The 25,268-nt window shown below is 36.8% G+C and overlaps 1 protein-coding gene across 5 annotated transcripts in view; it reads right to left on the bottom strand.

The window, feature by feature from the left end:
• LPA1 (tetratricopeptide repeat (TPR)-containing protein) overlaps positions 1 to 25,268 on the bottom strand; it is a 259,238-nt gene that overhangs the window by 128,755 nt on the left and 105,215 nt on the right. For 3 of the 5 annotated variants that reach the window (XM_089800232.1, XM_089800233.1, XM_089800231.1), the window contains exon 7: positions 6,929 to 7,029. The exons of the other annotated variants lie outside the window; for them this stretch is intronic. In XM_089800232.1, coding sequence (XP_089656358.1) covers positions 6,929 to 7,029 — 101 coding nt within the window. The remainder of the gene's footprint in view (positions 1 to 6,928; positions 7,030 to 25,268) is intronic. 5 annotated transcript variants of the gene reach the window in all.

Raw genomic sequence — 25,268 nt, 5'->3', positions numbered from 1 at the left:
GAGAAAAAAAAAAAAAGTAAGTGAAAAAGCGTCGGAGGTGCTCCGCGAGAGCCTGTCCGAAGGTCCGCAGGAGGTGCTCCGCGGGCACTTGTCCGCGGGAGCCTGTCTAGAGGCCCGCGGGAGGTGCTCCGCGGGCATAGGCCCACGGGAGGTGCTTCGCAGGCACCTGTCTGGAGGTCCGTGAGAGGTGCTTCGCGGGAGCCTGTCCGGAGGTCCGCAGGCACCTGTTTGCGGCAGCCTGTCCGGAGGTCCTCTTCCCGTTGGGTATTCACACGCCTTGCGAAGATCTCTTTCCAGTTTGCGGAGGGGTGAATGTTCTATTAAGATAATATCTTATACTTTCTATAATAGTCAACTACTTGTCTATAGTCCGTCTTTCTGTCTAGATAGGAATGTTTCCTATCCCGTCTCTTTTGTCTTCAATCCAGAGAGGAATGTTTCCTATCCTGTCTCTAGTTTTGTTTCTAATTCCGTCTTCAGTCTACATTGTTTCTTTTAGAAACAACGTCCTTGTAATTCTTTATAAGGAACACATTTGTTCCTCCGTTAATCAATCATCCGGAAATCCATTAATCTGCCAACTCTTCTTGAATCTTGTAACATGGTATCAGAGCCATAATAAGGAATTTTTCGAAAAATTTATAATTTCTTTTGAAATTATCTAAGTTTCAGCTAGGGTTTATGAATCTGAAAATCGTGTCCATGCAAAATGAAAGCCGTTTTTATCTGCTCATGACTGGTAAAATCGTGCTTAGCAAATCACGTCTGATATTATTTTGTTTGCGGATTCTTGGTGGATTTTTCGAGACCTCATTTGGGTCTTCGTCAGAATTTTTTGGGTACCTCATTTTCCATGCCTTGATTTTCGACCGGCGGATTTACATTGCGACTACAGATTCCTTCTGAGTTCTTTGTCTACTCTTCTGGGCACTTGTCTTTTTTTTTGGGTCAGCCTCAGCATTGCCTCGAACTTCGTGCAAATGGCATCTTTGACTAATATGATGTTGGAGGGTAGTCTACGATTCAATGGCCACAATTATAATCACTGGAAGCAGCGCATGTTGACAATCTTCGAATATCGTCATTTGGATGAGCTTGTTCTGGGCACAAAGACTCGTCCGATCTCCGACCAAGCAAAACAGGACAAGTTTGATGATCGCAATCGAGAGGCTGTTATGCTTCTTAAGCTCTCTATTATCGATGATCAGCTACCACAAATTCCTTTCGGCAAGTCAGCTGCAGAAATCTGGAAATATCTGAAGGAGCTGCATGAAACATCTGACAAAAGTCGGGCATTCTTTCTAAAGAATCTGTTGTTCTCCATTATGATGGATGAACGTATGTCCTTACAAGAGCATCTGACAAAGATTAAGGACATCCGCGATCAGCTCGAAGCTATTGGTCAGAAAATGGAGGAAGAGGATATGGTAGTCATCACTCTGAAAAGTCTACCAACATCCTATGAGCACTTCATAGAAACACTCAACATTAGGTCAACTAATGTTGATCTGAAGTTTCCAGAATTATGCACCAAACTTATGCAGCAGGATCGTTGGAAACAACAATTTGGCAACAGTGCTTCTACAGCCTCCTCAGAGCAGGCATTTGCTGCAAAATCCTTTCAACAGAACATTGGCACCATCAATCTTCTCAGCCTTCCCAGCACCAACCTTCTGCTCAATCCTTGGATGGCTCTACGAAGCAAAATGTACAGTGTAATTACTGTCACAAGTTCAGCCATATGAAATTCGAGTGCCGGAAACGTTTGGCTGCCCAAGCAAGGCAAAATGCTTCCCAGCCAACAGCACAAGTTGTCGAGCTTCCTGATCAAGGCGAAGCTGCATTTTTCGCCTTCTGAATTTGTTTCTGTTTTTTTGGGTTTGTCAATTTTCTCCTCAAAAATCATTTCAAGTTGTCTGTAATACGCAAGGTTGTGTGAGATTCTAGGTTTTACCGTTTTTTCCACAAAAATGAAGTTTTGTAATTGCAACTTATTATGAGTCATAGCACTCTTCTGGCAAAGCTTCTTGGTTTCAGCATTCTGTAGATCTAGGGAGGGTCTCAGTTATCACAGAATGTTCCAACATCCGTACGTTGACCATTAAGGGAGGTTATTAAGATAATATCTTATAATTTCTATAATAGTCAACTACTTGTCTATAGTCCGTCTTTTAGTCTAGATAGGAATGTTTCCTATCCCATCTCTTTTGTCTTCAGTCCAGATAGGAATGTTTCCTATCCTGTCTCTAGTTTTGTTTCTAATTCCGTCTTCAGTCTACATTGTTTCTTTTAGAAACAACATCCTTGTAATTCTTTATAAGGAACACATTTGTTCCTCTGTTAATCAATCATCCGGAAATCCGTTAATCTGCCAACTCTTCTTGAATCTTGTAACATGTTCATGGTTTTAGTTGTTGTAAGCTTCCATGGGAGAAAACGAAATATTAAGCCAGAGGTATTGTTGGAGTTTCGCACAGAACATGGCCGCGGAAAACAAAAGCGATGGAAGGAGGAACTTGTAGAGAGTCGGAACAGCAACAAACAAACAGAAGTAGGAGGGTTTGCTAAAAAAAAAAATGACGACAGAATTGAGAAGAGTTGAAGTTGCTGCAGGCATGGATTGTCTGTGTACCGGAGGCATTGGGAGTAGGTATTGGCCAAGAGGCTGTCTTGGTGGATGCGTAGAGAGCTTGGGAGGAGCTGATCATCCAGTTGGAGGCAATGCAGCGACACTTGGCTCAGGGTACCAAGAAATTGAAAACAGTATTGTGTTAGCAGAGGCTCCAGATGTAACGGAATGAATGTGGAAGTGATGTGACAAAAGCAGATTTTTCTTGTTGTAGTCACTCTGATAATGTATTTTGTTTGTTAATTTGTCTCAGATATTTTGTAATTGTCGTCCAGAGATAACTCTTCTTTTTGGGGGGATGGTGTCAGCCAACTGGATGGTCCCGGCGGTGTTTCTGTAGCCGATGGAATGATTGTCATCGGTGTTTTGTATTTTGTAGCCGACGGGTAAATAGTTTGTAGCGGATATAATGTTTGTGGCCAACGGACTCCTCCGGGAAGGTTTGGCGGATAGTATTTATATCCCGTCTAGGATCATTGTAAATCATCTTTTATCACGGATATTATGAAGCGTAATGTATGTCTAGTATATGCGAATATAATTCTGCTATTCTGTTCCATTGTCTGTATGCGTTGATTTCTTTACCAGTACGGTAAACATGAGTGTCCAACTAGGTGCCACATGGCATCAAGTGATTTGAACTTGGTAGGACACAAGACTTGTTCTAATTGGTCACTCGTACACATTACCATAGCCACATGTGTTGCCACATTACTATCCATCTTCCACGTATCATTTTCTGATTGGCTGATTCTGTTGATTGGGTTGTTGATATCATACAGTCAACCCTTTCCTTGGGTAACTTTGACCGGCCATAACTTCATACGGGCTCCTTTTGTGAAACTGAAAATAGTTTCAGAATCAGCGCAATGAGCACAATTTGGAATAATTTTTACTTGGATTCGAGACAATCCAATTTTCACCTTTTTTTAGTCAAGTGCTAGTTTGCCAGTTGACCAGACCAATGACCATACATAACTTCTATGTATGAACTCCTTTTGACCCCGTTCAAATTGCGTGTAGTCCAATTTTCTGAGCTCTTCAAAAATGATGTGGATTTTGAGAGTATCGACACTGTGAAAACTATAGCTTTTCTAGGTCCACCTAGATCAGGTTTTAGACAAAAGTATCACTATTGATCACAGTCTCAGTCTTGGATTCCTAGTTGAAAAAATATGGAACACCGAGGGGAATGAGGCTTTCTTTCTTTTTTGTGGACTATAAAAAAGCTTTTGACATGGTGTCGCATGATAAACTCTAGGATAGAATGGAAGATCTAGAAATTCCTAATGAACATAGGTCTATAGTTCATAGATTGTATGAGTACAATAAGGCTAAAATTAGAACTATAGAGGGGATGTCAGAATGCTTTAGCAGAGACATTGGGGTCAAAATGGGGTGCCCATTATCTCCAAATTTGTTTGGGCTTTACATTGACAAACTAGAAGCATTGTTATACAAGTCCAATGGTGACGGGGTACAATTGGCAAGCTATGTGATAAAACTACTTTTATATGCAGACGATCTCGTCATAATCGCTAGGATGGCCAATGGTTTGAGAGAACACTTGAAAGCATTAGAAATTTTTTGTCAAGTGGGAATGCAAGTAAACACTAGTAAAACCAAAGCTATGATCTTTTCCTTAACGAGAAATAGGAAGCCCTCAAGCACTTTCTTTTTCAAGGTTATCCTCTAGAAATAGCGAATGAGTACAAATGTCTGGGAATCGATTTTCAAACCAAGCTCAGCTAGGAAACATGCAGAACAAAAGGAATTCAAGGGGGCTGGAAAGCGTTGTATTCTCTATAAAATAAGGGTAGAAAGGCAGAATTATGGGATTGGAAGACCAAGAGAATGATGTTTGGACTGCTGGTCACCCCAGCTGTCTTGTACAGGTGTAAAATTTGGGGCAGCAGTATGTCAAATCAGAAGTGGAGACAGGTTGAGAAAATTAAAAAACACTTCATTTTCAGCAGCATCAAAATCAAGACAACTATGCCTTATGAGATCTTATCAGTGAAAGCTGGCTCCTTTCCTTTCCAAGTCGTTGCAATGGTTTGGCTACTAAGTTACCTAAAGAAAACTCAGGGTATGGAAAGCCACCATTGGCCTAAGTTAGTCATGAAGGAAAGGCTAGATATGAGAAAAGGTATGCAGATGAAGCAAAAGGACAAGTGGATGAAAAAATGAGATGTTAACACTCAAGAGTGTCGGGTTAATAATGAAGAATTAAACAAGTTTGTTTGTGAAAAGCTTCAAAGTATCATATGGACAAGGTACAATGGCTGAAAAAATCTGATTATATCAAGGAATTTAATCCCACAACAAATCATGAGAAAAAAGCATATACAGGAGCAAATATTAAATGGAGAACAAAATGCTCATAGCCCAACTTAGAACTAGCTCCCATCAATGGAGATGTGAAACAGGTAGATGGAGCATTCCAAAAGAGGAATTGGAAAACAGGGTGTGCCCATTCCACAACATATGGGTTTTTGTGATGGAACACCACTTTATCATGGAGCGATTGGCATAAAAAGACATCAGATCCCGATATGCAAAGACTTTAGAGGAAGGCAGGTTGAAGTTTGAACTACATATTTGAGGAAAAAGAGTTGGGCAACACCGCAAATCCGATTATCAAAATCCATCAGCAAAGAAACGAATTAATCAAGTTATTATAGCTTGCTTAAGTTCTCTTCCTTCTTTCTTGGGATGTATGCTAGCTTGTGGATCCCATAGGCTACTTTAAAATATTTCATTCATTCATTCATAATGAAGAAATTTAAATTTGAATGAAGCATTGAGTTGAAACTCCTTCCAAGTGTAAACTGCTGAAATTTTAAGTCTTTTAGTGAAGTTATATTTTTTTGGCTTTCCTATTTTGTAGGGATTTGTAGTTTTAGTAAGTCTCGCATTGTCTTCATTTTGCGGTTTTGACAATAATCATATTTTTTAGGGTCTCCTACTTTTCAGGGATATCTAGTTTACCAAGTCCCAGATTGCCCTAGCTTTTTGTATTTGAACAAACTAATTATTTATAGTAAGTTAATTTTTGGCAAGTCATTCCAGGCAATTGATGAACACTGGTTGAAGAGGATGTAAAGCAACCTCTGGAAAAAGAAGTCTAAAAATATTTCAAAAACCTAAACTCCTAAAAAAGCCATCTTGGTAAAAAGCAATAAAAAAACACCACCAAAAAAAGAAGTCCAATAAAGCATCAAAAAGCGAAAAAGCAACTTAAAAGTGAAAAGGCATACACGTGATTTTTCTCAAGAGAGGATAGGATATATCAATATTTTATTCTACTGTTGGTATGGTCACAAAATATACATCAATAGAACCCAAACTTAATGCATGAACTGAACCATTAATTCATAGATCTGATCTAGCTGAATCATGCCATCTATCATTTGTTTGCCTCTTCAAAATGTTCCAAGTTTGATAAGGATCAAGTAGCATTTATAAACACCATTTGGCAATCTAGTCGGTTGCAAGGCTGTTGTTGTCCTTAGTTAGACCCTTGACTAGTGATGAACATAGACTGTGAACAATATTGCAAACAAGTAGTATACTCCTAGGATGATAAAGCAATGCTGGCCTAAATCCCTTCTACCTTTTTGCAATTCAATTCTAGCTCACTCAGTACGCCACCTTAGTATGCAATATGAAGTTCTCATCATTTCGTAAGTTTAAACAGCAAGTGGGAAAAAAGAGATGGGCTGCTAGATGTTCAGATCTGTAAGTGCGAATATGGTCTCAATCAATTCGTCACTCACGAACTTGAACTAGGGTGACAAATAATAAATATGAAGATTGAATCAAATCTCCAAAGTGATGGCAAGATTACTATAAATTAACTTAATTTCTAACTTAGACATGGAATATGTTATTTTGCACACTACTAGTTCCATACACTACAACCTAGCCTTCATTGAACAAAAACATAAGGGGAAAGGACATGAGTCTGGTTTTCATTATTATACATAATCTCCATTAAGGTTGTCTAATGGTCATAAAATCAAATCATATGTGAACTTATAAAAGTACATAGATGTTGGAGATAAATGCATAATATAAAAACACAACATTATACTTTGTAACTTGATAATAGGGTAAAGTGCATTAATTAGCCTTGCAAATAAAGGTCAGTTTACGATTGATTGGCCATCTCTCTCACTTTATGTTTTTACCAATTTCATTTATTGATTGAACTGACAATAGGACACAAACCTTCCCTTCTATGTTCAAGGCTTTTTTGTTGACTTTGTTTATTTAGTTGTAAGGGTCTACAATTACCTTTCCCATGCATTTGGAGAAACAATCTCTGCCTTGAATCTTTTCTCAACTTCTACAATCGTCTTCGTGACAATATCTTTTGCTCTTTTTCCAAATTCCCCCTACCAAAAATCCAAACTAACAATAATCAAGAAAATTACTTCAAATCTAAACCACCTTTTTATTGAAGTTTGTAAATCACCTATAAAATTAAAGTCAAATCAAGATATGGATTTCATATAGTTGAATAATTTCATCACTAAAATATCTAGCATATAATTTTCATTTGAAGACATATGAGATTGTTAAATTGAATATGAATTAATTACATCAGACAACTAAAGAGAGCATAATTCAAAACAATAGTTTTCTTTTTTATTATACGGACTCACTATATTATTTGTTGAATTTTACTATTAAATGCATAAATCAACAATAGAAATCATTATAATAACAAAGAAACCTTGATTTGTGGAGTGTGTTCTCCATAAAGGTATAACACTTCCAATTGGGACAATTGGAGGTTTATTATAAACATGGAGTTAATGTCTCCAAACCCAAGAGCTTTGTGGTATTCAACTTGTTTTTGTAACATCAAATATGTTTCATTAATAATTTTACATATTAAGAATGTGAAGGGGCACCAATAGTGACTTGTAAATTTTATGAAGCAGTGAATACCATATATACTATGTAATTATATAATGTTGAGATTTTTGCCAGGTTGGCCTTAATGGCTTTCTAGGATAGTATTCAAGAAGTTCCATTGAGTTAAATTTGTGGTTTTGAATCTAAAAGAGATACTTTGTCAAATCTTGTAATGCGAAGAATTGAGACAATTTTGGTGCTACGGAAATGCATTCCAAAAGGCAGATTATTTTTCAATGCTATGTCTTTATGTCAAAGAGGATGAGAAAGTTTTTTTTTCCAGATTTCTCCCCTTTGAAAGTTTCAAATCTGGATTAGGGCATGTGGGTGAGCATTTCTGGGTCTTCTGTCGATCTGCAATAAAAGAGGCCTCCGATTTTGGTAAGATACTAACACCTTTCTGCCCTAAGTTTTGACCACATAGTAGGTTATTGAAGAAGGGCCTATCCATTCCGCAAGAGAAGGTGAGAAACTTGGCCAGGGGTCAGTTTGGGTCCTGTCCATGTTATTGGATATGCATATTTCTCTCCTATTTTCTGCCAGATTGGCCTCAGGTTGCCTAGAATTATGCACAACTGAAAATATTTTAGATCATTTATTAGGTTTTTAGGTTGTATGGACATTGTCAGATTGCATAGCAAGTATTACTAGCGATTTTTTGTTAGATCTGCTAGTTTGATGCCCATAACAAGAAAGGGAGAGTGTTGGCATCAAAGAGCCATGTTATTCAGTGATCAAGGCTCTAAGCAACAGTTGGAAGAACCTAAGACACTGCAAAATGAATATCACAAAAAACCAAAAGATAGCCTTTTGATGATATACTTGTCCTCATGCACCATGTGCTGCTGCCATTCTTGAGTAGAAGGGATCAGAATAGATATTACAAAAAGAAGCATCTAATGTTATGGCTGCATTCGCTTCATTTCTCGAAAGTTTGAAGGTTGGGAAAGCTCTAGAGCTGTGCTGATACTTGAAAACAAATACAAAAAAAGGGTCGAAGCTGTACCCTTTTGAGACTTGAAATTTTTTATGGAGATTGCTTCTGCACAAATCAATTCTCTTCACAAGTCCTTATTTGACATGTGGTACACTCTTTTGCTTGAAATTATTTTGTTCTGTAAAATTTCTCCTTCAGAACTCAACAATTATCTTGATAAAGCAAAAACAGAAAGCCCTATCTTTTTTTCATTAAAACATTTTGATACTCCAGATGAAAGCAGCAACTGAGCATGCTACAAGTAAGATCTGAAGTAAATTTCTTGCTAAATTTACAAAATAAAATTGAAGACAGATTTTTTCTATAAGATGCCAGTTTCTACAACAGAAGAAAAGGATCACTAACTGTAAGACATGTAACATTACACCTCTAATACCTCTACTTCCAAACAAAATATTTGGATGATGCCATAATCCATGTAATAAATCCAAAAGGTCTTCATCCTCCAAATCCCAATGCCAAGAGGGCTTTCATCCTCAAGCAAAATGATGAACAAAAATGCCCAATCTTCAAGAAAAGTGCTTATATGTTCGGGAGCATTCCTTTAGCCTATTTTATTCCCATAGGCTAATTCGGAGAATAAAAGAAGGAATCATATTATTAACTAAAATACTCCCCGTTATATTCCCTTCTCTGACTTAAGCACTTCAGAGTGTTTAATTAGCCTATTTTATTCTTGTAGGTTAATTCAAAGAATTAAATGAAGTAGTCTTAAACTAAGGTTGTGGGCCACTTTATTTGTATAATTTTTATCAAGTGACTAATGTCAAAAGCAGAAATTTAAAAAAAAAAGTCATTTCTTGGGGGTATAATGCCCTCTTATGTAATTTCTTATGGTTTGACCTAATTACTAAAATTGCAAGAGACTTCTTTCTAGCTTATTATTTTATTTGTTACTATTCTGTGTTTTAATGATTTGTGATATCCCCTTCTTAACTAGAATTTAATAAATAAATAAAATAAACTAATTGAAAAATAGACAATAATTGATTAAAAAATTAAATATATTATTAGTATAATATAAATTGATAGAATACAATAGAAAAATATAAATAAAGTAACATTGTGATTATTATATTATTATTGATGACAATAATAATAATATAATATATGAATATAATAATATAATAATATTATAATAATTATAATTCATTAATATAATAAGACAATATTAAAAATATATAATAATCCAAGAAGATGAATCATATTTCATGTCTCATCCACAAGGGACATTGCATATAATATAATCCTAACATAATAATCTCATTACAAAATATAAAGGAATACTATTAATATATTGTCTATGAAATAATAATTACTAATAATCAAGATAATATATATCAATATACATATGAAAAATAGCAAAATATTACATGGTATTATGATCAAAAACAAGGATATAAGGGAGATTGAATGACAAGTGTGTGGGAAAAAAGATCCAGCACAAAGTAAATAAGATTGAGGTCTGCGGTTGACTCAAACATGGCTTGGATATCACCAAAACACACAAACTATGCAGGGGTAAAACCACACAAACTCTGCAAGGTTTAGAAACACATGAAGCTCCAAAACAACCAATGCAAGCACAAAATTAGTTTTGGGAGAGGCAACATTATCGTTAGGAAGGGATTACTTATCATGATGGATTGTATCCCTTGAGTACGTAGAGACTCTTCATTCCTTCTATTGGGATATTTAATGAAAATCATCTAAATGCATTTTAGGAGAGATAGGAGGACACACAGCAACATCAATAGAAAATTGTGTAACCAATTCAGGGCACATTCTGAGCAAGTGTTAAGATTAAGGATATTCTGTCAATATTGGATCAAGGGCATTCTTAGTGAGTGTTGAAGTTACGAGGACATCTTAATGAATGACATAATTCTTAGAAAGGAATTAAGACAAAACTCTAAATCTCTAAAGTTACACAACCAAAAAGCAAGAAACACTTAGGAAGGGGAGAATCACAAGTGTTTTAGATTACGATAAAAGCAAGTTTTGAAGGGACCCGAAACCCTTTACAAAACACTAAAGATAAACAATAAAGCTCCACTAGGTTTTACAAGGACCTAAAACCAAAAGTTTAAACCATAAAAAACGACCAAGTTTTACAAGGAATTAAAACCTAGAATTTAAACAAGATGAAAAGCAAAAAAGAAAAGACTAGAAAAACCGCCCAAATCAGCAACCAACACACCCGCACCACAACCAACACCTATAGCAACTCTTTGATAATGTTTGCCACCTCTTTACCTGCTTTTGCAATACTCTAGATAATGTCAACCGGAGAAAGAACAGGTGCCTCAAGAGCCTCAGCAACCTTTTTCCTTGCGCTTTGCTTGGTTCTCTTACTAGGGCCACCTGGACTCCCCATCCCTGCATTACCAGGAGATATTATCTCCTCATTACTCTTCTTACCCAAAGTGACCGCTATGGCACATAGACTGAGAGTGACTTATTCCATTTTTTTACCACTTTCCTTTATAAGGTGATGAAACTCCTGCTCATTTTCTTTAAGCTTCTCAAGGATGTTACCAATTTGCACTTCCATCTAGTTTCTCCTAGTGCGTTCAACATCCAATTCTTTCTGCATAACCCCCATTTTCTTCTTGAGAACCATTATTTCATTATACAGCCAAGAGTCACCTTAAAGAGAAGTCTCTGCTTTAAGCTTAGCAGTGTGAAGAAAGGAATGTTTAGCATCATCCCTTCCATCCACCACATTCCTAGGCTTAGTAGTGGTCATAGTATTGATCTCGGTATCAATATTAATGTCCAAATTCTTCATCCTTTCCTCATTTTCTTCTTTACTCTGGAGAATCACAAGTGTTATTGTACATCAAGATAAATTTTATTTAAATTTATTTGAAATATTTTCAAGTTGATAAGATTATATACGTGAATGTATTGCAGTTCTAACCTCAAGTCAAATTGTCATTTCAAGATCGGGGTTGCACCAGAGGTTCACATTGCTTGAGGACAAGCGATTTCGGGAAGGGCAAACTATAGTATCCCCTTCTTAACTAGGATTTAACAAATAATAAAAATAAATTAATTGATAAATAGACAATAATTGATTATTAAAAATAAATATATTAATAGTATAATATAATAAAAAAAAAATTGTTTATTGGTAAGAGGCCAAAGCCAACATTAATTATTTTGTGTTTTGATTAATTATTATTATTTATTTATTTAATGAGTAGATTTGAACCCAAGACATCTCGGATAAGAGGCTCACAATTTACCGTTGTGTTGTAGGCTCTTGCCTATTAATATAATATAAATTGATAAAATACAATAGAAAAATATAAATACAGTAACATTGTAAATATTATAAATTTATAATAATGGATAATAATAATAAAACATATGAATATAATAATCATAGTAACACGGGGACACATCCGCATTAGTTTTGGCTGCCGCAACCGAGATGAGGATGCACCTAGGACGAGGTGACAGTGATCTGGCATCCCAAGTGGCACCACCAATTTGCCGCCAGTAGGGGACGTCCATACATCCCTGTTGGCGATTTGGGGACAGGAAAATGTTCCTCAACCTAGTTGGGGACAACCGGTCATCCCCCCTTTTGGGACAATAAAAAGTGCAAAAAAAATATAATTTTAAAAGGATTTTTATATTGTTTTTTATTGTTTGCAAAACCTAGGGTATGTGGGGCCCATTTAGAGGTTGAAATCCTATTAAACCTCTGTGTTTTCTCATTTCTATTCATTTCATGGTTTTCTAATTTTTGCAACAGCAGCAAGAAGAAGAGTGAAGAACTCATACAAAGGAGATTATTTGAGTGAAGAAAGTGTGTGGAAGGCAAAGAGGAGTAAGGAACAAGAAGAAGAGAAGCAAGATTTTTCAGCTTGTTCAAGAAATTTGTGAAGCATAAGGTAGGATTTTTCATATTTTTTATTTTCTTTCTGACTTTTCAAGTCACAATCATTGTTTTTTGTTTCTAGCTTGTAGCTCTTAGTTCTTACTTGAATTTCATTTCTAGATTTTAGTAGATGGTTCTTGTTTCATTTCCAAATTTTTGTTACTTAAATCTTACTTAAAGAAATTGTGATTTTGAAGGGTATAGGCTGATACATGTATTTATTTTATATTTTTTTTAGTTTGTGAAATGCAATGTGAAAATGACCTCCCAAGGTCATGACTCAAGTGGGTCAAATCAAAGTGACAATGAGATAGATTTAAATGCCCATTCTCATAGAAGCCTAGAAAATTATAACCTCGAGGCTTGTGATGTTTTGTGCTACCGATGTGGTAAAAAAAATAGTAAATTATGTGGTCATAATGTCTGTGTGTGAGCATTGGAATGAAGTCCGCACAAGACGAGAGGCTACCAGAAGTATGTCATAAGGTGGAGTGGTGCAGGTAATGTATGGATGAATCCATACGGTGCAGTTGGAGCTGCGTACAGCAGCAAAAAGAGGGGCACAATACAGTGGAGTGAGTGGAAGTACGGTAGGGGAAGGTTGATGGCCGTATGTTGCACAAACAAAAGACCGTACGAGGTAAGGAAAAGGCTATACAGTGGCTTAACGAGAGTAGTACGGTGGTTGTAGGAGTACAGTGGGGGGAGAGAGGAAGATGTACGGTGAGTGTTAGACGTCCATACGGCAAGCCATACTTGGTGTGCATGAGTGACAAGAGCAATGTCCGGCAATGGAGGGTGAAGGCCGTACAACCAAGGAAGAAGCAGTACGGAAATGACGGGAGGCCACACAGTTAGGTATCCAAACCCAATACAGAATACAATCTTGTTCATACACAAAACACAAAAGATCTTCATAAAATCCACACAATAATAGAGACTTGAATGCGAATAATAATTGCCGAAAGATGGGGCTCCGATTTGCCAGGTCTGAGCAAAGAATTACATGCAACAACTGAATAGGGTGAGGGATGAATCCCATTTTACCGCAAGGCCAAATAGGGAAGATCTTTCACTATCAAAATGGCGAACAATCCAGAACTCCAATAGGAATTCGTAGTACAGATAAAATAATCCAAAAGCATCATTAAAGACTACCTACAAGCCATGCTTAAATACCCGTCGGGAAACTTTCCAAGGGTGTACAAAGATAGCCGACGGCGACACAAACTACGGAAACAAAAATAAAAATGGGTCCAAGATACATTAAATCAATCGGCCCATTACAATAGTTTGATAAATGATTTATTTTATAACAGGAACATTATAGTCCTCTCGTTCCAAATTTTGCTTGTCCTCAAGTAAATGCAATGCCGGGTGCTGGAGAATGTGCTCGCCCTCCCATGTCGCGTCATTCAATGGCAAGTGTTTCCAATGCACCAAATATTCCTTCATAGTGCGGTTCCACAGAGTTCTCATGAACTTCGATGATCTCGGTCGGTTCCAATATGAGCTTGCCTTCTTCATTGAGTGGTGGGAGGTTTGTGGCTACCATGACATTCTACCCTATGGCTTTCTTCAAGCATGAAACATGAAAGATGTTATAAATACGGCTTCCCTCTGGAAGTTCTAGCTCGTAAGCAACTTCAACAATGCGATGGATGATGCGATAGGGCCATAAAAACATGGCTTCAATTTTTCTTTTCCCTTCTTCAATAAAGATCGTCAATATGGCTAGAGCCTGAGATAAACCAAGTCTCCTACTTCGAAACTCCTCTCCATTCAGTGTTTGTCGACGTACATCTTTTATTGATTTTGTGCACGTTGCAAGTTTTCCTTCGGGTGTCGTAGGATGTCCTATCCCTCCTAAAGCCAATCCTTTGCCCTCGGTGCACAGTTGTCTCCCAATACTATGTCGATGAAGGATAGGAGTTTGTACCCGTACAGAGCTTTGAATGGTGTCATCCCAATGGACGTGATACGTGTTATTGTAGCAATATTCTCCCAAGTGTATCCATTTGACCCACGCCCGTTGTTGTGCCAAGACATAGTTTCAAAGGTAACATTTGAGCCACTTGTTCACAATCTTCATTTGTCCATCTATCTAAGGGTGGTAACTAGTACTTGGTGACAATTTTGTCCTTGCCAATTGAAACAGTTTTGTCCAGAAGATATTGATGAACCACCCGTCCTAATCACTGACAATGTTTCGAGGTAACCCATGCAAACGAAAGACTTCTCAAAAGAAAAATTCTACAACTTGTGCGGCCTAAAAATCTAACGAGATGGCGAAGAAATGTGTGTACTTTGTCAATCTGTCAACCACCATGAAAATACAATTCCTTCCGTTCACCTTAGGAAGCCCTGTTATGAAATCCATCAAGGTACTTTTCCACTTATGTTCTAGAATTGGCAAAGGTTGCAATAACCCGGCAGGTAGAGTATGTTTGGATTTGTTTTGCTGGCGAACCGCACATTCCCTTACACACTGTAACACGTCCCTTTTGAGTCCTTTCCATGAAAACCTCTCCTAGAGACTTCTGTAAGTTTTGAGGAAACCCAGATGTCCAGCCAAGGGTGAGTCATGTACTTCAAGATTTTCTACTTTAATTTGGATTCCAGCACCAAAAATATCCGATTCTTATAGTAGATGATGTCATCCACCACTCTGTATCAATCATCCTGGGTGTTGTCATCCATTAGCTCACAGGCAAATGTGTTTTCATGTAATGTCCCCTATCCATCCAGCTTCAAATATAGGGACAATGTTCTCAAATCTTCAAAGACTTGTATATATTTTCTTTTATTTTTATTTTTAGTTTCACACAAATAAACTTGTTTACCATAATCTCGATCATAATTGTGTTCTTCCTCGACAAAGAACAAATTGTCTCAATCTAATGACCCCGTTGTTGGTCCCTTAGAAGTTGGTGTTGAAGCTTAGTGATCAATGTTAATGAGTGTAATTCGTAGACTAGCATAACTTATAGCAGTCTGAAGCCTAATTATACATTTGTTTTTGACTGATGCTCTTTGCATTTGATGATGATAAGTGAATCTTCCCTTAATGATATGTACTTGCTGAATAGATAAGCTTTATTCATGTCTATCTTACCCTCTCTATGTCGGCCCTAGCGTGTGCATTATTATTAGAGCTTTTTTCCTTATGTCTGATCCAAATATATAAATCTGCACCAATTGGCTTAGCCCGATAAATTGGATTGGCTTCAGACGGTAGTTGGTTGTTTGTCCTTGTACAAGTCACTGGGTTGGTGATAGTGCTTCCTTCACTATTATCTCTGCCCTTTCAATGGATGGGATTAACCTTTTGATTTAACTCACTATTTTCTGTTCTTACATACAGCAGGTGCTTGTAACCTCTAGGAATTCATTGGCTTATTCTTAGGATCGTATTGAATGTTCCGGTTATGATTGGTAGATTTCTCCCCTCTACTCGACATCAGATTTATCATTTTCAGTGAAGGGTGATCGCATGTGCTCACTGTGCGATCCTTCTCTCCTTCGGTTAATGCTTTGAATGTCACGTAATGCCCGTCTTTCAAATTGGCTTGAGCTTTGTCTTATCTATTACCCACACCGGTGGTGATTGGAATGCTGCTTTGTCACTCTACGTAGGAATGCTTCTTTTAATATTGTTGATGTCCGACTGTTCAGTATCTGCTGATACCTTTGTCTTGCTCGATGGTTATTCCTCCTCTATTGGCTCATGCACTTGGTGTGATCTCCTCCTCTGCTTTATATGACATTAGGTTACTGATGTCCAATCTGGTCCCCCCACCTATTCCCTTCAATGCCTTATATATGCATATAAATGAATGGTCACCACCGCTCATTATATTTAGTTCAACATGTTTTATTTATATTGAAGGGTTTCATAAATTAATGTATTTCTTTTTAAATGATGTTATATATGTATTATATTACTTATATTATCTAATCAAATATTATATTTGATATATTTCAATAATGGACAATATAATTTAGAGTTATGTTAAAATATTATTTATTTGATTCATTGATTTGTTTGATGTTATATTATTTATGTCATTTCATTATATATTTTAATATAATATATCATTGTATTAATATAATATATTACTTTTAACTATGGTGATATTATAATGTTATATTCATCTTATTAATACTTAATCTCTCTTTTATTTTATTTTATCTATGTTTACTTTTCTTTTAAAATATAGTTTATTATCATTTATTATTAAATTCTACTCAAGAAGGGGGTCATTACATTTCAGAGTATTCTACCAACAGATGTGCCTTCCAGTCAACTGAAATCTAGTCTAGTGAGCAGATGGCAGGTTTCCAGGACAAGGCATCAACAACCACATTGTTCTTCTCTTTCACATATTCAATGTCAAAATCAAAAGCCTGAACCTTGCTTACCCATTTTTGTTGTCTTTCATTCAAGTCCTGTTGCTCCAGAAAATATCGCAAACTGTTGTGATTCGTACAGACGACAAACTTGGCACCCACCAAAGACTACCGAAACATGGTTAGTGCATGTACACTGGCCAACATTTCTTTGTCATAAATGGAATATAAGCGTTCCATTTGTGTAAGCTTCCTGTTCTCATAAGCTATGGGGTGTCTATCCTGCATCAGTACTGCGCCAATGCCTTCTCTAAACGCGTCACACTCTAGAATGAATGGTCGAGTGAAATCAGGTAATGCAAGTATGGGACAAGTGCTCATTGCCTCTTTCAATTTTTCGAAAGTGAGTTGTGCCTTTTTGTTCCACTAGAAAGACCCCTTCTTTGTCAGATCCATTAAGGGTGCGCTGAGCTGAGAGAAACCCTTCACAAACCTCCAGTAATAACTGCACAGTCGGAAAAATCCTCGCAAATCCATGAGCGATTTTGGGGAAGCCAATCAAGGATAGCCTGAATCTTCTCCTAGTGCACTTGAACTCCGTATTTACTGACAACATGCCTCAGATACAATATTTTTGTCATACTGAATTCACACTTGGATTGCTTGGCGAACAAGGACTGCTCCACCATGATACTTAGGAATTCATTCAGATGCTTCAGGTGCTCTTCCCATGTCCTGCTATAAATAAGATCATCAAAAAATACCAAGAAGCAATTGTTTGTTGAAGATGCGGTTCATGCATGACTGGAATGTAGCAGGTGCATTTGTTAATCTGAATGGCATGACCAAAAACTCATAATGTCCGTAGTGACAACGGAAGGCCATCTTTTCTACATCTTCCTCCCTCATGCAAATCTAATGGTATCTGAAACGAAGATCTATTTTCAAAAAATAGACTGCGCCATGCAATTCATCCAACAACTCATCTATCCTTGGAATGGGATATCTATTCTTTATTTTTTTGTTCAAGGCACGGTAGTCCACACACATGCGCATCATCTCGTCCTTCTTTTTGACCAACACCACCGATGACGCGAATGGGCTCGAACTGGGACAGATCCATCCTTTCTCTAGCAATTCCTGAATCATCTTCTCGATCTCATCTTTGAATTTCTTGGGATGGCGATACGGTGTGGTTATGACCAACTTGGCTCCTGTTTCCAACTCGATAGTATGTTCAAACCCTCGATGAGGCAGTACGCCAAGAGGAATGTCAATGAAAACTTTATCATGTTTACTCAAAATATCCTGGAGTTCATTATCCTATGGAGGTGTTCGTTGTCCTTTTATAAGTTTCGCCGAGATTAAACAATGTGCAGCCCACGCAACATCATCACGCCAAAAAATTGCGTCCATCCGATGTGTTGAAACTTCCTTCAGACCCTCATTTGCCATTCCGCGGAGAACAACCTTCATTCCATCGACAACAAAAGTGAAATCCATCCATTTGAAGCTCTGAGTGTATTCATCAAGTTTCTCCATCCACTATATGCCCAAAATAACCTCCATGTCATCAAGGTCCACTATGAAGAAATCCTTGGTCACCGTGTGATTCGCCATTGTGATAGTTAGCTGAGGAACAAGGTGTGTGCAGGGCAGAAGAGTCCCTCCGACAACCTTGACCTAAAATACTGCGTGTGTCTCCGTAAGTAGACCCCTTCGCTTCACCAGAGATGAGTTTACAAAATTTAGAGTAGCTCCACTATCCAGCATCACTGTAACCCGTTGTCCTTGGATGGTTCTCGGTACACAAAAAACTATGCACCTTGGGCTACCGGCTAGGGCAATGGTTCCTCTCCACCGTACCAAAGCTGCAATTCTTTCCGTACAATTTAAACTGACCATGTTGGTCTCGCCATGAGGTTGGTTGTCTTCGGCAGGCATTTCTTCCTATTTGTCCTCATCATTGGATACGACCTCAATGTAATGGATCTTCCCTTTTCCGAGGCATCTGTGGCTAGGCTACCAAGGTCCCTTGCAATTGAAACAAAAAAGTTTCTTCCTTCGGAGTTCCTGTCTAGTAGCTTTGTCCAACGACTGCTTCCTGGGTAGAGGTTTATTTTCCCTTGAAAATGCCAACAGTTTGGCATGTGAGTAACTTCAAGAGGATGACGCAGATGATGATGCCATACTCCATGCCTTAATGATAGCCTCCAACAAGGTGGCAAGGTTGAACCCCTTTACCCAACCTTTCAGATGTTATGTCAGTCCATCCATGAAGAGTGCTACCTATCTTCTTTTGGAAATGTCCGTGACCAAAACAAAGAGTTTTTGAAAAAAATTTGCAATGTACTGATCAACCGATCCAATTTGCCGCAGCTGTACCAAATCTTTGAAATTGAGTTCCAGATCTTTACCATCAAATTGATCTATCAATCCCTCAGTGAATTCTGCGTAAGTATTTATTTGATCATGCCCCAGTGTGATAGTGTCATGATGCCACCATTCATGCATGACTCCCTCCAGGTGCAGGGCCGCAAATTTGATTGCTTCTTCTTCTGACATAGTATTCAACCGGAAGTAAATATTGGCCTTCATTACCCATGCTTGCGCGGATATGGATTCGGATCCGTCAAATGGAGACAGATTTACTTTACTCAACTTTCTTCTGAGATCATCATTAAAATATCCTCTATTTCTGCCTCCCGAATATCTCATTCTCAGATCCATGGAACCTTTGTAAATTATGTGGTGATAATGTCTGTGCGTGAGCACAGGAATGAAGTCCGCAAGGGACGGGAGGCTACCAAAAGTATGTCGTATGGTGGAGGAGTGGTGCAAGTAATGTACGGATGAATCCATACGGTGCAGTTGGAGGTCCATATGGCAACAAATGGAGGAGCACAGTACAATGGAGTGAGTGGAAGTATGGTAGGGGAAGGTTGATGGTCGTACGTTGCACAAACAGGAGACCGTACGAGGTAAGGAAAAGGCCATACAATGGCTTAATAAGAGTTGTACGGTGGTTGTAGGAGTACGGTGGGGGAAGAGAGGAGGATGTATGGTGAGTGCTAGACGTCCGTATGGCAAGCCGTATATGGTGTGCATGAGTGACAGGAGCAATGTATGGCAATGGAGGGTGAAGGTCATACAGCCAAGGAAGAAGCAATACGAAAATGACAGGAGGCCACACGGTTAGGTATACAAACCCAATACGAAATACAATCTGGTTCATACACAAAACACAAGAGATCTTGATAAAATCCACACAATAATAGAGACTTGAATGCAAATAATAATTACCGAAAGATGGTGCTCCGATTTGACAGGTCCGAGCGAAGAATTACATGCAACAACGAAATAGGGTGAGGGATGAATCCCACCGAAACTGCAAGGCCAAATAGGAAAGATCTTTCACTTCCGAAATGGCGAACAATCTAGAACTCCAACAGGAATTCGCAGTACAAAGAAAATAATCCAAAAGCATCATTAAAGACTACCTACAAGCCGTGCTTAAATACCTGTCAGGAAACATTTCGAGGGTGTACAAAGATAGCCGACGGCAACACAAACTACGAAAACAAAAATAAAAATGGGTCCAAGATACATTAAATCAATCAGCCCATTACAATAGTTTGATAAATGATTTATTTTATGAACATTACAAGGTTGAGCATGATGAAGAGAATAAAGAAACAGATTTAGAATCAATGAATGATTGGCCACTTGGTCCACCAGCTACAGATTGCCCCTCCTCTTTTAGCAAAGTGGGCTAGGGGTAGTTATGATCCTAAACCTCCTTTCAAACAGTTTGCAACAAAGATAACTACACAGACAACTATAGGTGGTGGTACAACGAAGTGGAATGTAACATTTGTAAGACAAAATGGTTTGGGAGCATCACTAGAGTGAATGCACATTTCCTCTTTTGAATAAGAAAGGGTGTGGGTTCATGCAAGTGTTTGACGGAAAAGAAAAATTTGCATGACAGAATTGAGTTCACCAAGCTTTGGGGTGTTCTAGATGACTTGGGAGTTGACGTACCAACCACCTTCACTACTAGGCAACAAGTTTAGAGTCTTCAGCAAGCTTATGAGCAAGAGAAGCCACATTTTTCTACTCCTAGTCAAAGCTTCGGGTTCGATTGCTTCTTCACTCACTATGCTCTATTGTTGAACACACAATAATAACATGAATCAAAGACAATAGGCACAAATTATAGTCAAAGCTTCTAATTTTCTCTATCACAGTTGCTTCCAATCAAAGCTTTCAATTCAATTGCTTCTATTATTCAATTTTATCCCAAATTGGTACACAATCAAAGTTACGCTTGCACAAGTTTGGCAGAGCATTCTTGCATACAACAAAGATGATTTTTACAATGAGAGAGCACTCCATTATATATGCAAAGGAGTTGAGAAAAAAGTGAAGGAAAATGTGGGAGCATGTCAATCAACTTTGACCCAGTCAAACTAGGTGAGAGAAATTATTGGATTATATGTAATGAGGACATACAATCGAATTACATGTGTTTGAGTTACATGCAATTGGATTATATGCAATCTATCTTCTACATCAAAAAAGCTAGAAAACACTTGAAGATAAAATGTTGAGGTTATTGAATCTCAATGAATCAATCCTGTAGATTGTCAACAAAGGCCTTGTACTTGATGATGCAATCCAGGATGATCACAAGATTGAGAGTTCCTGTATTTTGTGCCACTGCATTCACCTTGATAACCATGGTGTTCGTCTTTTCATAGCCTCTGACTCTCTTTGATGAATTGTTTGTTGTCATTTGAAAACTTGATGTGATCAAGGTTTTTATCATTTGAGTTGGCATCAATTCTCCTTTGTAGATTGGCACAATCTAGAGTCTTTGACACTTTGAAAACCTTCTCGATGGTGTCTGGATGTAATCTCGGAACGACTTTCCATCAGCACCTTTAATTTTATTTTTCTTCTTCTTTTTGAAGCAAAGTGCTTGGCGCATTCCCACATGAACTAAGGTTCTTGAACAACCATTGGGAAAATGGAGACCAAATGAGTTGCTTCTTCCTAAGGATCAAAACATATGTTCTCGACGAGATGTCTCTGTTCTTTCAAGAAATTCTAACATATCTTGAAGAGTGCACCACAACATGAAGATGAAAACATCCTCCAATGAGATTGGATCCATGAAAACTAGCGGATTTGACGTAAAATAACGAAGCCATGAGGGATGAGAGTTTGAAGTATGGATTTAATACTTATGGAATACATATAATGCTGGAAATCAATCGGAAAGCATATGTATTTGGGCGAAAAGGGCCAAAGTCGGACTTACAAAGATGATTGCATGTCGGCAAAGATGGGCTTTTGTGGGTATGGCCAAGAATGCAAGTTGGGATGCATATGGATGTGTACAAATGACAACTTTAGTGTTTGAAGAGTGACCTTCTACCAAGGTTGGATTCTCCAGATACAATTACATGTAAAGTGATTTACATGTAATCATGACTTAATGTAAACATGTGATTAGGTTTGGAGGATGGAATTACATGTAAGCGGGTATGGAGGTAGTTATGTGTAAATGCGAATGGAGAATGAGATTACATGTAAATGTGAATGAATGTATTTGCATATATTGGAAAATAGATGCAATGTACTTTGGCATGTGTTCATGGAATATGAAATGGTGTAATGCACTTGCATGAAAAGGTGGAAAGTGAATGGATGCAATATGCACTTGCATTTTGGGAAAATCTTCAACTTTTTTCAAAAAAAAAGGAAATCAAAACAAAAACACCTTTGGTTTTTTACTCAAATATGACAAATACCAAGTTGCTTTCCTAACCAAATTTCGAATTTGGAATTTGGGGAAATTCCAAACACTTAAACATGGAAGTTTTCATCTTATTTAAAGAAAATTTGCAATATACGTGGCATATGTTTGGAAAAATGTACAAGGATGAACCAAAATATGCAATGAAATAGCAAAGATTGAAAACTTCAACTTACTTGGAGCCCAAAGAGCCATATGTGGAAGATTTATAGGTTTGAAAGAGAGTTTCTCCTCCAATTTCAAATTTCTAACAAATTTTGACATTTTCAATGCTTGCAACTGATGGATTTGTATGAGATGTTTTTGTATGTAAATGCCCAAAAATGTGATCGCAAACCTTCAACATGTAAACATTTTTGAAGAATACATGCATTTGGACATTTTTTGAGCAAAAACATGGTCTCTGGCAGCAATAACATGAATCATTTTTTGCAAGGAAACTCAAAAATGTGATTCACAAAGGCACTAGCAAGCATTAAAACTAAAAAACACACCCTATTGTTCCAAAAGTATGGGCTGGAAACACCATTTTCTGGGTGTTTTTAACAAAAATATGTGCCCTTTTCATGCAAAAATCTGTGTCATTTTTGCATGAATGTGGCTCACAAAGGCATATATATTGATCGTTGTTTACGTATAAATGCAAAAACGTCTTCAACAAATGATAAAATATGGATCCAAATGCAAAAACATGGATAAAAATCCAAATTTTTAGGCATTTTTGGTAAAAACGTGCCCTAAATATGCATGTATTTGAAACATTTTTTACTTCAACATGCAAAATCGTGGTCTCCAAATGCATATGCATGAGTTACAATGTCAAATCACACTCTCTTGGAGAGTTTGCATATTTTAAAATGCATGTATATGTAAACAAGAGGCAAATCGCACTCTCTTGGCTTCATTACATGTTTTGAAACTTGCAACATGAACGAACAATGCAAATCGCACTCTTGGACCCTCATTACATATTTCACTTTAACATATAAATGGTCATTTCCATGCAAGTAGCACTCTTTGAGGCACATTGCAGATTTAAAAACTTAGCTTTTATTTGTCTTAAGTCCACGAAAATGACTTTTATAGTACAAATCGCACTCTCGGGATGCAATTGCATGTAAAGGGGGTTTTTCACACAAAGTGGACTCTAGGAAGTCCATTACATGCATTTCTAGTGCAAAATCGCATTCTCTCAAAGCATTTACATGTAAACATGTAAATGGGTTGGAATACATGTATTTGCACAACTTAAGTGACCAATTAAGCACGTCTAATTGATTTTTGAGGAAATATCACTTAATTGGGTCAAAAATAATATTTACAATATATAATTAATATACTATGTGCAAATATCATTTCAAAAAGTAATATTTAACTTAGATTTCTAAATAAAATATAAAGTAAACTCAAAAATAAATCAAACTATATAGTTAATAAAGTCACTTCAGTGAAAAATTTAAAAAGCAAGTCTGAAAATACAACATAAAGTGCTCTATAGTCACTTAAGTGATAAATTTAAGTGATAAAACAACTTTAAAATATAAGATAAAGTGAATTATGCAAGGTTGCAAGGGTAAGCATGCCCAAACCCCTGGTACATGTACCAAGTACTCGGATGCATATCCCATACCAGGTACGAACTAGGGTACATTTTCAATACTTGGAAATGACACATCGGCTTTTAAAAAAAGTAGATGCCACAAAATTTGTCATGCTGGAAAGAAAACCTAATATTGACCAAAAATGCGGCATTATATTGACCAAAAACATGACTCTTATTCACCGTTTGTTGTTTTTGTTTGTCGTCACAAGTTTGTAAACACAGGTTAAACACAAGCAAAGACATTGCTGGGAAACGCGGACTTAGAGACACCATTGAAAGCCACAGGGAAGAAAAACACAAGGAAAGAAGACGTCGCTAGAAAATGAAGGCAAAGAAGACTTCAGTTTTTCATCCGTGCACAAAGACTTCATTTTCCATCCACGTGCAGAGATAGTTTTTTGAATTTTCCACACTCGCTAGACTTTTGCTTATCGTTGTTCACAGAGGTATTTGATTTTTAAAAGTTAAAGACTTTATAAGTTTATAATCTGCAATCAACTATATAGTTTAGAATTTATTTTTCTATTATATAATATTTTACTAAACTTTTTCGTTTATTATTTTATTTTTAACTTTTCTAAGTTTTTATATATAATCGACATATATAAGTCGATTATATATGATATATTAAAAATTTAAAATAATACGTTTAAAGTCAAACCAAATAAATTAATAATTATTTTTAAATTTCAATAATTCATACAGTTTATTTAAATTAAATGTTATCATTTAACTTTAGTCTTTATATAATTTAAAATCAAAAAAATTTACAATTTACACTTTACACAACAGACAGTCATATTAATAAATTTAAACTATAATATAGATTTTTAAATAGATGTTTACAATTTAAATAATCATTTAAATTATAATTTATTGTAGATATTAAATTTTAAATAATATTATATTAAGAATTAAAAATTAAAAATTAAATCCAAATAACATGTTGCTTATTTATAGGCAAGAGCCACACAACGGTAAACTGTGAGCCTCTTATTTGGGAGGTCTTGGGTTCGAATCTACTCAAGGTTAATAAATAATAATAAT

Source organism: Cupressus sempervirens, chromosome 9 (assembly GCF_028749045.1).
Source record: "Cupressus sempervirens isolate cs-2001-9-10 chromosome 9, ASM2874904v1, whole genome shotgun sequence".
In the NCBI taxonomy this organism is placed as follows: Eukaryota; Viridiplantae; Streptophyta; class Pinopsida; order Cupressales; family Cupressaceae; genus Cupressus; species Cupressus sempervirens.
Note: the sequence above shows the minus strand (reverse complement) of the source record. Positions and strands in the feature narration are given on the sequence as shown.